The sequence below is a fragment of the Exophiala oligosperma genome (assembly GCF_000835515.1).
Source record: "Exophiala oligosperma strain CBS 72588 unplaced genomic scaffold supercont1.2, whole genome shotgun sequence".
In the NCBI taxonomy this organism is placed as follows: Eukaryota; Fungi; Ascomycota; class Eurotiomycetes; order Chaetothyriales; family Herpotrichiellaceae; genus Exophiala; species Exophiala oligosperma.
Window position 1 is genome coordinate 1,598,724 of NW_015622819.1, and position 15,154 is coordinate 1,613,877.

General features: G+C 51.3%; 2 protein-coding genes across 3 annotated transcripts; one reads left to right on the top strand and one right to left on the bottom strand.

Annotated features, from left to right (window-relative positions):
- Positions 1 to 6,977: 6,977 nt before the first annotated feature.
- On the bottom strand, positions 6,978 to 10,502 carry PV06_02039 (lactam utilization protein lamB; the record flags this gene model as incomplete). Its single annotated transcript, XM_016402682.1, has 2 exons — positions 6,978 to 7,611; positions 8,920 to 10,502. The coding sequence occupies 2 exons, from the start codon at positions 10,500 to 10,502 to the stop codon at positions 6,978 to 6,980; spliced, it is 2,217 nt and encodes a 738-aa protein (XP_016266579.1).
- Positions 10,503 to 11,280: 778 nt separating this feature from the next.
- On the top strand, positions 11,281 to 12,701 carry PV06_02040. 2 transcript variants are annotated; one of them, XM_016402684.1, is made up of 4 exons: positions 11,281 to 11,597; positions 11,700 to 11,907; positions 12,039 to 12,226; positions 12,384 to 12,701. In XM_016402684.1, the coding sequence occupies exons 1-4, from the start codon at positions 11,409 to 11,411 to the stop codon at positions 12,399 to 12,401; spliced, it is 603 nt and encodes a 200-aa protein (XP_016266581.1). In that variant the 5' UTR covers positions 11,281 to 11,408; the 3' UTR covers positions 12,402 to 12,701. The 2 variants fall into 2 exon arrangements, with proteins under 2 accessions (XP_016266581.1, XP_016266580.1); XM_016402683.1 differs by having other exon boundaries at positions 12,039 to 12,701.
- Positions 12,702 to 15,154: the final 2,453 nt, after the last annotated feature.

Here is a 15,154-nt window from a genome sequence, read left to right on the forward strand (position 1 = left end):
GCTTGAGCCTCGGCGTCGTGCGTCGTGACTACGTGGCCGTCAACCGTCACATGCTCGTCGTCACCACGCTTGATTTGGTCCTTGAACACCTGCCAGTCAAAGTTGTCTGGCCTGATATAGGTAAGGAGCGGCGTGAGAACAATGGGTCCCGTGAGCGCCATCATGTTGCCAGCCACAAGGGGCAGGTTCTCGTTGAGAGTGGCAATGGAGATTTCGCCGTAGTGGGTGTGCGCGGTCAAAAACCATGCCAAAATAGCGGCGGCAGAGCTGGCCAAAGGCGACGCGATCACGGCGAGTTTCGACTGCTTTCTCCACATGATGGTACAAGCCATGGGCACAATTGCGCTGTCGACGAAGATACCAATAGCAGTAATCAAGAAGCTGACGCTGAAGCCACCGTGGTTGAAGGCGATAGCGACCGCCGCAGCCACAATCGCGAAACCGACAGTCACGCAATGAGAAAAGTACAGGAGCTGCTTCCCAGTGGCCTTGGGGTTGATGTAAGCTTGGTAGACGTTGTACGTCAGGAGGGCTGTGGTGGCGACGGTCTCGGACGACATGGCACTCGTCACAGCCATGAACACCATGAGAAGAATTGCGATGACGCCACCTTTGCCGTTGACTGCTAGTGCTCCGTAAGGCATCGCCATACCTGAAGAGATTTCGTATGCGTTCATGCGGTGGGGATAGATGGGGAAACTGGGCAGGTGTTCTGTCGCTGCGGCGGTGAGACCATAAGTACTAGCCAGGACAAATGGAATTGTGAACCACGACAGGCCACCAATGATGTAGCCTTTGGAGGTACTGCGTGGATCGGCAGCGATAGCCTTTTGGAAAAGTTGACTGTCGACAGCGGCAGCGAAGCCGGCTCCAATGAATACGAGACCGATATAACCACCACCGTCGGAAGCCATGGTCAAATACTCGCCATGAGCATTTCCTTCGACAGGGTGTAATCTCGCTGCTTCTTTGAGAAGTTCCCACATTTTGTCGGGTGAGCCGATCACTTCGGCGGTAACGTAGATCCGAAAGAGGGAGTATAACATGATCAAATAGATAATGACGGTATGGACCTATTGATTCAGGTTAGGAATTCTTATCGTTCGATTGGATTGCTATGAGATGGACATGGCTTGCGGTCATTGTCACCTTGTTTCGACACAATGGATCAGTAGACTTACCCAGTCAGTGATGAAAGTTGCTTTAATACCACCAGCGAGCGTATAGATCACTGTCAAGTGTCAGCGACGACATCTTACAACACGTACAGCCCATCACTACCGAGCCAAACTTACCGACACCGATGGGAAACAGAAAGCAGGACGCATCACGGTTGACACCAGTCATGGCAGAGTATGCAGCGGAGCCTCCGACCAACAAGTTGACAGTAGTTATGAGCTGATAGACCTGGGAGTAGGCGCAAAAGACAATATGAGCAGCAGTGCCATATCGCACTTTGACGACTTGCAGGAATGTTTGTGCGTTCGGTGCCCTCCTCTTGAGTTCAATGGCTGCGACTGAGAATAGCAGGATCTGTACAGATGCACCTGCAGCATACCAGTATGGACCAGAGATCCCGTAGGAATACCCGTAGGTTGTACTTCCGAGAAGTGTGGTCGCGATTGTCCAAGAAGACACAACAGCTGAGGCGATAAGACCGGTTTGGACGGAGTGTTTTGCTGTCATGAACATTTCCGAGTCCTGAATCTCATTCATATAACGACTGAGGAACCATGAGAGTGTTGACATGCCAATTGCAAAGGCGGAACCAATGCCGACAAGAAGTCCATATCCAAGCCCTGACGACAAAGGTGCAGCGATCTGAAATCCGCTGCTGTCGGACATATTTACTCAGAAGCAGAAGATGGTTCTTGCATACAATAAGCGTTGAGAACTGAGTCTCTGAGGGCAAAATACAGGAAGAGAAACCCGCCGACTTTTGTACATAGCGCTGTTTGCCACCAGTACTGTCAGCACCAGCAGACGACAAGAACCTGACGTTCCCTCATGCTGCTGATAAGCGCGCTATAGCTGTAGGTATCATTCCCACACGCAGTCAGGGATCATTGACCCACATGTATCGCTTGCTTATCGTGCCTGACATCGTGGAAAACATACTTGTAGACCTGGGAAGAAGCCATGCTTTGCATAGCCGAAGCAACGGATGGCAGTCTAGGATTGACCATCTTGATCGTCCCCACTAAATCCAATAAGTCGTCGTGTTGCTGACGCTTCTCCAAGGAATGATGTGAAAGGATATGGAAGAGATGGACGAGGTGGACTCAGCGTTGCGAGGAATGAAGTCGAGCGTCTTGGGCTAGACTATATGAGGAAGGAAAAGTATCGAGAAAGAGATGAACAAACGCGTATGTCCGACTGGGTCGCCGGGTCCGAGGATAAACATCGCCGACATTCTCCACCGTACTCGTACAAATGGCCTTTGGTACGGTGACTCTTCATTGGACATCACCATATCAGACTTCACTTGGTACGCGTATTGGCCTTCAAGATCTGCAACCAGTCGAGTCACGGGCAAGAGATAATCTGTGCTAAGTCAGAAAGGATGGCCAGGATTGGACCCTTTCAGTCGGAGGAGATGCACGCAGCGCCGCTTCACCAAGGCTTTATGCGAACCTGTGCATTGCATGATCAACAGGAACAGTTCTCCAACGCTCGTCAATCCTCGGGACCGAAACATTTCCCTTCACGCAGATGAGTACCAAGACAAGTGACCGACTTCCATGAGGCGGATCCAGCTGCTAGATAGGCAGAGGGAAACACTTCTGACAACCTGTGGTCGCCCCGGTTTCGCAATCTACATGAACCACCCCCATGTTCGAAAGAGGTTCCTGCAAGGTGCCAGAATCGAGACCTTGTTCTTGAAAGAGTCCAGTCCACAGGAGGTCTATATTCAGGCACCACGCACACCACCACCACCACCACCACCATGCAGTCGCTCAAGGTGCTGTTGATCGCCAACAGAGGCGAGATCGCTTGCCGACTGATCAAATCTGCAAAGTACTCTAGAACCACGTTTTGAGGGCCACCAAATGACTAATCGTGACCAGACAACTGGGTATCCGAACTATCGCTATCTATTCCGAGTCTGATGGTGCCTCCCAGCACGTGTTACTGGCCGATAAAGCATGCTTGCTTGCGGGTGAAGCGAGGTCGGCATATATTGATGGGTATGTCAACGTCATACTCGGTTTATTCTTCCTGCGTCTAGGATCAGACTGATGACCTTAATCTCAGAGACCAGATCATTAGGCTCGCCGTTGAGAACGAAGCCCAAGGAATCATCCCTGGGTACGGCTTCCTCTCAGAAAATGCAGACTTTTGTAGGAGCGTCAATGCTTCTGGAATGGTCTTTGTTGGGCCCTCTCCGGAAGCCATTGAAGCCTTCGGACTGAAGCATACGGCTAGAGATTTGGCCGTCCAGGCCGGAGTCCCCGTTGTTCCCGGCTCCAAAGGGTTACTGGAGACTGAAAATGCAGCTGTGAATCAAGCTCAAGCTATAGGCTACCCTATCATGCTGAAAGCCACCGCAGGTGGAGGCGGTATGGGATTGATGGTTTGCATGAATGAAGACGAGCTACGAAAGAACTTTCAAACGGTCAAATCACGTGGTGGAGCTCTGTTCAAGAACTCTGGTGTCTTTCTCGAGCGGTATTACAATGTCAGTCATCACATTGAAGTGCAGGTATTTGGTAACGGGCTCGGCAAAGCAATTAGTGTCGGGGAGAGAGAATGTTCGATTCAGAGACGGCATCAGAAAGTCGTCGAGGAATGCCCAAGCCCGTATATCAGCCAAGCGCACCCAGAACTACGAAAGACACTCACCGAATGTGCCGTTCGGTTGGCCGAGAGCATCAAATACGCATCTGCTGGCACCATCGAGTACCTGGTCGATCACGATACCGGAGATTTCTTTTTCTTGGAAATGAACACTCGTCTCCAAGTTGAGCATGGTATCACAGAGATGTGTTACAATGTCGACTTGGTCGAGTTGATGTTACGACAAGCTGATGCACAGCTCAGCGGCAATGGCGGTATTTCCTCTTCAGAACTGGAGCAATTACAGCAACGATTGTTGGAGCCAACAGGCCATGCCATCGAGGTCAGACTCTACGCCGAAAACCCGGCACGAAATTTCGCCCCGAGTCCAGGCCTCTTGCAGCAAGTTGACTGGCATCAGTTAACAGGTACCAGGATCGACACTTGGATCAGAGCAGGGCAGACGATAACCCCAGAGTATGATCCTCTTCTCGCAAAAGTGATGCAGCATGCACCTACTCGCGATCAAGCAACCATGCTCCTCCATCAGGTCCTGTCCGAGAGCAAGATCTGCGGGCCTCCAGTCAATCTAGATTTCCTACTCAGTATTGTCAAAGCACCAGAATTTCAAACAGGGTTTACAACAACCAAGTTCATTGAGACGCATCAGTATAAACCAACGGCTATTGATGTCATATCAGGAGGGTCGTATACTTTGATACAGGACTTTCCTGGTCGACCCACAGTCGGTCGTGGCTTTGGACACTGTGGACCTATGGACCCGATTGCTTTCCGGACCGCAAACATTCTTGTTGGAAATGAAGTTAGCACAGAAGGTTTGGAAATCACCCTTCGAGGCCCGGAGCTCCTCTTCTTGTCTCCAGCAGTTGTCGCTCTTTGCGGCCCACCCGTATCTGCAAAGTTAGATGACACGGAAATTCCTCTCTGGCAAAGGGTTGATATTTCTGCTGGTCAAAAACTTGCCATTGGCTCCATTGACACGGGCTGCCGTGCGTACCTGGCGGTATTTGGTGGATTCTCGAACGTTGCTACCTGGTGTGGCAGCAAAGCAACATGTCCCATGGTACAAGTAGGCGGTTACCAGGGTCGCGCACTTCGACCGGGAGATCTTCTACACATTGTTGACAAGGGGAAGCTGCCTGAACGAACTAACTCAGCTTCGCGACCGGTACCGGAGAGTGTTCGACCGCGTTACTCTCATCAATGGGTAATTCAAGCTATGCCTGGGCCTTACGAGACAGGTTACATAACAAAGAGAGATATCGACATGCTGTACTCTCACATCTGGAAAATCAGCCACAACGCTGCTCGAGGCGGCATTAGACTTATCGGACCTAGGCCAGAGTATGCAAGAAGTGATGGAGGTGATGGTGGCGCTCATCCGAGCAACGTCATTGAATATGGATATCCTATTGGAGGTCTCAATTGGACTGGTGATGAACCCGTCATTTTTCCCGTCGACTGTCCTGACTTTGGAGGGTTCATCTGTAGCTTGACCGTAGTCACCAGCGACTGGTGGAAGGTCGGTCAGATACGCATGGGGGACGAGCTCAGATTCTGCCGCACCAGCCTTGATCGGTCTCTGCAGTGCTCGAGATCGAACGCCGAATTCTTGAAGAACGTGGCAACCTTCGCCAGATCCGCTTCATGGGGAGACGCACCTGGGTTTGACAACAGCGAGCCCACACCTGAGCCCTATGTCGAAGCGGCCGATGTTATCAAATGCTTGGAAGAGTCCACCAGTCGTCCCAAGGTGACGTATCGAGCCGGTGGCGACAGTTTTGTTCTTGTTGATTATGGCATTGGGAAGGCCAACCTCAATATGAAATGCCGTGCTACGGCACTCAAGAGAGCGCTCGAGGCTCACAAAGGTCTCTGCACGGTACAAAACAACGGAGGCGCCATCTTCAACATGGTCGGCTGTGGCAACTCTCTGTGTATCTACTACGACAGTTCGAAGTTGTCCAGGGTCGAGCTAATGACGACACTCCTAAACATTGAAGACTCTTTGGGATCCATGGCTGAAGCGAAACTCCCCAATCGGAGGTTCAAGCTACCGGCAGTGTTCCAGCATAAGAAGCTCGAAGACGCCATTGAGCGGTACATGGTCAATCAACGACCGCGTGCGAGCTACCTGCCGGATCCGTTCAGGTTTGTGGCCGAGAACAACGGCATGACCATCGATGAACTCAAGCAGCTCTTTCTGAGCGTCGAGACGGTCGTGATAGGAGTCGGTTTCTTTCTCGCACTCCCACAGACGTTGCCATCCGATCCGCGTCACCGGATAAGTTGTCCGAAGATGAATCCCAGTCGTACATTTACCCCGGAGGGAACCTTCTCGTGGGGAGGCACCGCGATTTCCATTTACGCCACGGACTCACCGGGTGGGTACATGCCCACGGGGATGACCATTCCGGGGGTCGACCTTTTCGGGCACAAGGCAGGCTTCACACCCGACCGACCGTGGTTGTTCGAGGACATGGATGTGATTACCTTTTACGAGGTCACCACCGACGAGTATGATGCGAAAATGCTCCAGTTCAAGGCAGGCTCTTACGAGTTTGAATACGTCGACAGTTTCTTCGACGTCGGTGCTCACAACAAACTTCTCACCGAAACCCAGGACGAAGTCAAGATGTTGAACGCGAAGAGATCCGAGGCGCAGGGTCGAATGATAGCCTTGGAAAAGAAGTTACTCGCTCAATGGGATGAAGAAAAGAAAGCTGGAGTTGTCTCTGCCGATTCAGTAAAGTCTATGCTTGAAGGTAGGACCCCCCCGTGGTCACTCAATTGGCGTCGATATGACTTACTGATGCTGACATTGATACAGACCCCGATGTAATGCCCATCGAAGCTCCAGTGCAAGCCAACGTCTGGAAAGTGATTGCGGAAGAGGGCCAACTTCTGAAAGAAGACCAAAAAATCACAATTCTCGAAGCCATGAAGATGGAGATTGATGTGGTCGTCCCGGACAAACTCGTCGGGGCCAAGCTTGAACAAATCCTCATCAAACCCGGCGACACGGTGGAAAGTGGTCAGACAATCGCGATAGCACGAGTCGCTGCAAAGGCTTAGTATTGAGGAGTTTTGTGTCATGTTACGATCCCCGGTTCTTCGCCGAAGCAATTTGTATGTAGTATGGATATTTACAAACTTTAGGCTATGGATGTTCTGGTTTTTCACAGCCCCCTTTTCTTGTTGAATTCGTCTACAATTTCCTTTGTGGCTTTTACGATTTCCACGCACCCAGGCGAATCCGAATGACAACAGATACTGATCTGATAGTCCTTTACAGGCAAGTCCACAACCTCTCCCGTCACGGCCGTCACGGAGCTATGCTCCAGCTGTTGACGGACGTGTTTTTTCACGTCCTCGGTGAGCCATGGTTTCTTCTTCCTGTCCACGATCAGGGTCCCGTCGGCCCGGTACTTGACGTCTCCATAATACTCGGCCACAAACTCGAGGCCGGCTTCTTTCGCTGCCGTCTCCATGTTCGTCCCGGCGAGACCAAAGACCCTGACACCCTTGGGTACCCCGGCCCACACCGCCCGTGCCACATCAATGTTTCGGACCATCATGCCGTACAAAATCCCGTGGGGTTTGACGTGGTGAAGCTCGACTCCTTCTCGGGCGAGAAAACCCTGGAGAGCGCCGACTTGGTACACGATGTTGGCCGTGTGTTCTTCGGGTGAGAGTGTCATTTCTCGACGTCCGAACCCCTGTACGTCAGGTAGACCAGGATGGGCTCCAATCTTGACGCCGTGTGCCTTGCAGAGTGATACCGTCTCTGCCATCACCAGTGGGTCTCCTGCGCTGTACAAGTCCTTTGTGTCAGCGTCATGATATATATTGATCACATACTTCATCCCCGCGTTATGTGCCAGTAGAAAGATATATTTGGGAGGGAGAGGAAAAAGAAAGAAGAGAGAGAGCACATACTGAAACCCACATGCTACATTGGCATGATCTATCATTGGTAAAAGTTCCTTGTCAGGACCACATACGTAGTTACCGTATGCTTCTCCCATGTCGACATTGATCAAGGCTTTGTGTTTGGTGGGAGCCATAATTAGTGATTTGTTCGGTAATGATACGATGCAGTAATTGCAATTCGGGTGACAATTCGCTTTTTGTGGGGAGAAAACAGAAAGCGATTCTGTGGTGGTATCGCTATATTGTGCTCTTGAAACGGATTGAGGCGTGAACAATCTCGACGACGTCTATCTTCATCAACCCGAGGGAATGAGAAACAAACGAAAAGAGGAGGCAGGGACAAGTCCCTCGCCGTGACCTGTCATCGCTTCAGTCAAAACTCTTGGAGATACGAGGTCTTGTCAAGACTAACTAAAGGTCCCTAGGCTTGGTTGGCTTTCGGTACCGAGAAACATTTTCGGCTCTCACTTCTCTACTGTACGTTGTACTTTGTGCTCCGTGGTTCCAAAAGCCAAACCCGATTCCGGACTGGAGGCCGTATTCGGGGAAAGAAAGCATGCCCACTCTCCCCCTTCAAGACCTTGAGGCGCACGCATCTCCGTACCAGGTCGACAACACCACCTGTGCGTTCTCCGTATATAGACAAGACCTCAATGCGCCCTTCTCCGTTGATCATCCACCGGCGTACTCGTACTCGGTACCCGAGTCCCCCAATCTTGGCCGATCCCTTGGGCTATAGCATGGTGTTGGCCGATCTCTCTTACCGAGTACTCCTTATCTCTCTCTCATCCGACAGGAATTTGCTCATACATCTACGGGACTACAAGTACGAGTAGATGTTAGGTTATGTGTTCCCATAATGATCTGCAAGGCGGTGGCCACAGGGAAGTGGAATCGGCAGACCTACTCGTACAAGAACCCACCCACGAATCACACTCATTAGATAGCAGGACGAAATCGACGCATTCCGGACCTTCATAATCTTATGTACCGAAGCATTTATGTTTACACTCGTGATGCTGTGTAGCTATCGTGCTGCTGTCATTTCAGATATCGGAACGTGGATGCCCCTTTTGGGCAAGAAACGGCGACCGGCCAAGGCACGCCAGAAGAAACGTGATAAGGAAATGTCTTTGCCTCGCCCACCTTTGGTATTGCCTGTCTCATCACCATTGTTGGCCTGCTTACTACAGTCTTGCAGTTCCTGGTACGGTAGAACCACCCTGCAGGACCTCCTTCGCAGCCGCGGTACCTGCCCTTCTCCCAAACACAGCCCCTGATGTCAAACCACTACCGCCAGGATAATTCTCATAGAACAAACCTCCCATCATCTCTCCGACACAGTAAAGACCGGGAATCTCTCTCCCGGAGTCGGATGTGACTTGAGCTGTCTCCGGTACAGTCCACAAACCCCCAAACGTGAATGTGATACCGCAAGTCACCTCGACAGCCATGAATGGACCTTTATCTAGTGGTAGGGCCCAATTTGTCTTCCCGAGAGATAACTTGATACTGGAAGACTGAGTTGAACAACCATCTCTGACGGCAGGATCCCACTTCTTCCCTGGGTTCTCCTTTTGAAATTCATAAACAGCCTTGTTGTATGCTTCCATATTGTCAATGAACGCCTGTCGGTCTACCAGTCCGCACTCTGAAAGTTTATCGGCCATTTCAGGGATTGTGTCGGCCATAATCCTCCTCACCCGCTCTTCGCGATATTCTTCTGACCGCAACCAAGATATTGTTCGTTGATCCCATAATTGGAAAACTTTCTGTCCCGGTTGTCCCAGAATAGCACGACCGAATTTGGCGTATGTGTAGTTCCGCAGATCTACGCCTTCATCGACGAATCGCTCTCCGTTGATGTTGAACATCAACCCCAATGGATATCCGGATTTGGTGAATTCGTTGGACGCTACACGATCACCGGCATGGGCGGGAGCGTTGGCATCCCACGCCACTGAATGACAACCAGACCAATTGCCAGCCTGCCGTGCTCTTACGTCTCGCATCGCCATCTCCAGACAATCCCCAGTGTTGAAAGGTGTGCCACGAACCTTGGCCAGATCCCACCCTGGTCCTAGCAATTGAGACCGCATTCTTGGATTGGCTTCAAATCCACCAGCGGCCAAAATCACCGCACCGGTCTTGATCTTCACAGTCTTGCCGTTTTGTGATAAGACTGCACCCGTGACTGCCCCAGTCTCTGGGTCTGTGATGAGATTTTGCAACGCCGTTGAATAGAACACCGAGACTCCGTGCGTGCGAGCCGCGGCTTTGTGGTCTTCAATCAGACCTTTCCCGCCGTCCTCAGTTTTCAGGGCTAGGCCACCCCAGAATTTCAACCGCCCATCAATCTCGTAAGCCTGTCGATTGAAGGATAACTGAAAACGAATGCCGTTCTTCTTGAGCCACTTTACGGCAGAATTGGAGTCTTCGACCAGGATTTTGCTCAGGGTAGGGTCGGACCTCCCAGCACATACTCTTCTCATATCGTTCGAAAAGTCTTGGACAGTGTACGGTTCCATGTCGATCTTGTCAGCTGTTGCTTGGTCGACATTGTTGACCAGTGGGAGAAGATCGTCCTTGCCATGATGCACCGTGCGATATGCCCCTGCAGTGAAGTAGGAATTACCACCTGCCCATTCTTCGGGGCATTTGTCAACGAGGATTACCTCTTTTGCTCCCGCCTGCTTTGCAGCGACGGCAGCCGAGAATCCAGCATTTCCACTGCCTGCTACCAAGACCTGGCAAGATGGTGGTAGAGCCATGATACTTGGATCTTAGTATTCGAAACCACCCGGTCTGTTATCTTTGACAACTTCAAGCAAGACTCGTGCTTCTTGTTTCAATGGCTCAAGTAACAGTCCCGTCTCGGCAGCCTGTATCGATCAGATGTAATGTTGACGAAAGCAATGGTCGTCGCCACAATATGTGTAAAGCGGTCATAGACTCATCAGTCGGCAATCACGGCGTTTGGCCGCCTCGGGTAGAGAATCAATGCGGAGAGGAAGAGTCTCCTTCTCCGCATGGCAACAGCGGCACATGAGAGAATCACATAGTAATGTACGGCAATAGAGTAGATACATAGCCGTAGATGGAGCATCAAAGGGATGCCATTGTTACCTGGGTATTTTGAGTCATCAAGGGGATATAGATTAATGTCACAATTGTTCGCGAAAGGTGGTGTTAGCAGGAAGAAAGACTGAGCTGGTGGTCACTGGTAACAATAGTCGAGCATATGGTCGAACAAATCTTTCGGAATGGTATGACTGATATCTCAAAATTATGATACAGACAATTTTGCGTTCCATCAGAGAAAGGAACGTATACTTAATATGTCTTGCGCACAAGACAATTTGTGTCTTCTGTATGGAGTATGGGAAGAAAGATAGTCAGTCAGGGGTATTGTAGATGGCCAGATAAGATAAGATGCACTTTGTGGCTGATGAGGCCAATGAAAGCCACTCATTCACCGCCACTGGGGGATAAACTGCGGAGTTGGAACATTATTGCAGAGGACACTTCCAGACACCTTTTTTTGATCGCGTGAACTACAACTCGAATTCCACCACCACAGAGCGTGTCAGTGTGAATAACTCTCTTCTTGTGTCACATTGAAGAGCCACCTCTACGCCAAACCAGACTTTTTCCGTCGACACCGTCGCTCAGACACGATGAGGTTAGGAACGATTGCGGCCTTTGTAGGCTTAATAGGGGCCTCCCTCGCGCACAACATTCAATTAAAGGCACACACGCGTGAATGTTTCCACGAAGAACTGCACAAGGATGACAAGATGACGGTGACCTTCCAAGTGGGCGACCGAGAATTCGGAGGTTCAGGAAACCTGGACATTGATTTTTACGTGCGTGTCACTCACTGTCTCACCCGCAACGTCCTAATTGATGTCCCCTACCAAATTAAAAAAAGGGGAACCTCACTGACTAGATCGTTCCCTTCTTTCCAGATCACCGACCCTGCCGGCAACTACGAAACCCAGATGAGCACGGTATCTTCCGGTGACTACTCCTTCGAGGCCCGCATGGATGGCAAATACATCTACTGCTTCAGCAACGAACATTGGTCCGCCAACAGCAAAGAAGTCTCGTTCAACGTTCACGGAATCGTCTACGTTCCCGAATCAGAGGCCCCATCTGATCCTTTGGAAGGCGAAGGTACGTTCCCACTCACACTCACCCGCTGATATTCATGCTGCTGGCTGGCTCCCCTTCCTTTCTAGTTTACATGTATGATACTCCGCCAAAATACAATCTTTTGCTAATTGTACTTGTGTGTGAATTTTTAGTGCGTCAACTTTCCGAACTCCTAGCCCAGGTCAAAGACGAGCAAACCTACATCGTCGTCCGAGAACGTACGCACCGAAACACCGCCGAGAGTACAAACGCAAGAGTCAAGTGGTGGTCAATATTCCAGCTGGGGGTCTTGATAGGAGAAGGAGTGTTCCAAGTTTGGTGGTTGAAGCGTTTCTTCGAGGTGAACAGCCGTCCTCTTCCATGAAAAAAAAAGATGAAAAAAATCCTTTGTACTGTTACTCTGCCCAGAGTTCGTCTGTCAAGAAGAACTGTGGACGCGATCATCTCGAACGCCTGATTGGATTGAGCTTGATGGCTGACCCTTTTGTGTTCAATAGGTCAAGCGAGTTGTATAATAGCTTATGGATACAAAAAGTTCCGTTTCATGGGACACTTATAAACAAGGGCCTTTGATGATTTGCAGTTGGTTGTTCTTGGATGGGAAATACCTTTGCGATGGCATTATCATGGAACATATCCACGAGCCTCGATAGTGGCCTCACAGGGTCCGTGGTCGGTGAGGACGAGCAAATTCAGCATGTCAAAAACGATGTCAGGTTTTGGTGCAAGCCGAGGCCAACTCATGTCAACGAAGGATTGCCCAATATGCGGACAAATTGAAAATGCTCAGAAGCATGTGCAAAAAAGTCCACACCTCTTCCTCGATTCTGTGACATTCTTGGTCTCCTGGAACGCCATCTGTTTATCCAATCCCGTCAACTCAGTCTGTGCCCTGTCGATTATCCATATCTGCAGCCATTCGTCAATATCTACTACTACTGTCAATCAGCCGTGACCGTATACCGGACCAGCATATTCCTCAAAGCTGCAACCATCTTCTGACTCACACCAGCAAGCATTCCTCCCATCAAGCTCATGATGCCAGAGAACACCACGTAAGGGATACTGACACACGGATCTGCCGAAAGCCCACTTGCCAAACGCCGCATGTTGTAGTAAAAGACCTGCCCAGCCAAGCTCGCACCGACCATCTTCACCGGAGCCATATCGGCCAACCACATGCCCCTGACCTGATGTGGCATCGCGAGGGCCTCGTCGTCTGGGATTGCCTCGTTCAAAAGAACCTCTCTCGGGAGTGCGGGCTGCAGGATAGCGGTGCGTCCCAGGCCGATCAGGTCGCAAGCGCCACTCTCGAGAGCGTCCGCCATGCCGTTACGCGAGCGGAACCCGCCACTCAATTGTACGGGCACTTTGCTCTTCAGCTGCTGCACCTTTTCCGCGAATCCCGCGAAGAACGCCTCGCGGATACGTGTGCTTTCCCTCTTTGGCGCCTCCGTGAGATTGTACACGCCAAAAGTATTTTGCAGTTCGCACGTCGTGCTCTCGGCGTTCCCGCCGCTGATCTCGACGAAGTCGACCATGCCGCACTCGACGAGCCATCGCACCTGCCCGAGCGCTTCGTCCTGCGAGAGGCCACCTTCCTCCATGTAATCGGCAGAGTTCAACTTGACGCCTAGGCAGAACGGCGGCGGACACACGGCGCGAATCTCCTCGATCAGACGCTGGACGAAACGTAGACGCTTCTCTGGACTGCCACCGTACTCGTCCGTCCGTCGATTCGTGTGTGGTGACAGAAACTGCGAGATGAGGAAGCCATGTGCACCGTGTAGCTGGACACCTGCGAACCCGGCCATGCGCGCAACACGAGCGGCGCGGACAAAGTTTGCGACCGCCTCGTCGATCTCAGCGTGGTCCATTGCCCTGGGCGTACCGAGGACCTTGTCGAGCATGAATCTGTCCAGCCAGCCATCACCCATCTTCACAGGCACGGCCGACGGGCAAGGTGGTTGCATGTCACTCGGTCTGACACCGCCTCCCGTCGGACTCATTCGGCCAGGATGCGAGATCTGAACGAGGCATGGTGTACCACCATGTTGGGCGATGCTCGCCCACTCTTTCCACTTGGACAGTATCGGTTCAGTAAGCGATCCTTCGTGGCAGCACACATCGCCTGGGATCGAGAAGAAACGCATATCGACTTGGACCTGGCCCGTCAAGAGCATACCATAGCGAGCGGTGGCCCATAACGAGTAGAGTGAGCGGAACTTCTCAACTGGCGGGTCAAAGTGAGGTGGTTCAGCACACGTTTCTTGCATGGGACATTTTACCAGACGGTTGGGTAAGGTGAGATCGCAGGGGAGAGTGATGGGGTCGTCGATGATTTCGATCGAAGGCCTCTTGGACATTTGGTCTCTACACGATAGTCTGGAGAGCAAACCTCCTTTGGAAGTCAGAATAGGTACGAAGGGCTTTCAAAGCAAAAAAAAGCAGTGGTGGAAAAGACAGGACGGGTTTGAGTAATTTCAAGATGGCAGTGTGAAGCAAGACTTGAGATAACTGAATTCGAAGGGAAGCGACGATGGGCGTGCGTTTTAGTAGGCCTGACCCTCCTCGCCTTTACCTCGAGCTGGACATCGACAAGTTGATCCCCTGTCCCGACAGAGGGGGTGTGAACGAATGCTCCCCTCCGTTCTTCCTTTGCCCCCCTTGCTTGTGCGGCTGTTTGCAGCATGACGAGAAGCGCGTCTATCAGTGTTCGAGACTCGAAGCAATACGAACACCAGGGTCCGCCTGATGATGCAGCTATTGTCTGTACGGGGAGTATTGGAAGGGCCTATCTTGTTCTTGGGATTGGGTGGGTGTTGAGAAGTCCGGTGAGGGGCACCTAGTCGATCTTCCCTCGATCTCGGCCCTTCTTTCACAGCGAATAACTTGCAGGGCCATTCCTGGTCTCACGTCGCTTATGTTGGCTGCTGCAGAGGCTTTAAGCGACGCCGCCCCCCGGGGGTTTTATCATTGGGCACAACATGCAGCAGCTGGATTACCCGGGGCCTTGTGATTGGAATCATTCCCTGCAATCGTATCTCGATTCGAGCTTCGGACGAGATGTCTGCGCGGTGCATTCCTCGGTAAATGGAGCAAGAGATGGGGTGTTTTGTTACGATTGACAACGAGCGAGTTTACCCCGACAAGTGTGTACAGGACGGAGTACAGAGCATTCCTTTTTGGACCGTGTTAACCTTTCAACGGAAACCAGTGTCTCTACCCGACCCTACGGCACGGAAAATCTCATGGTCAGATATCTCCA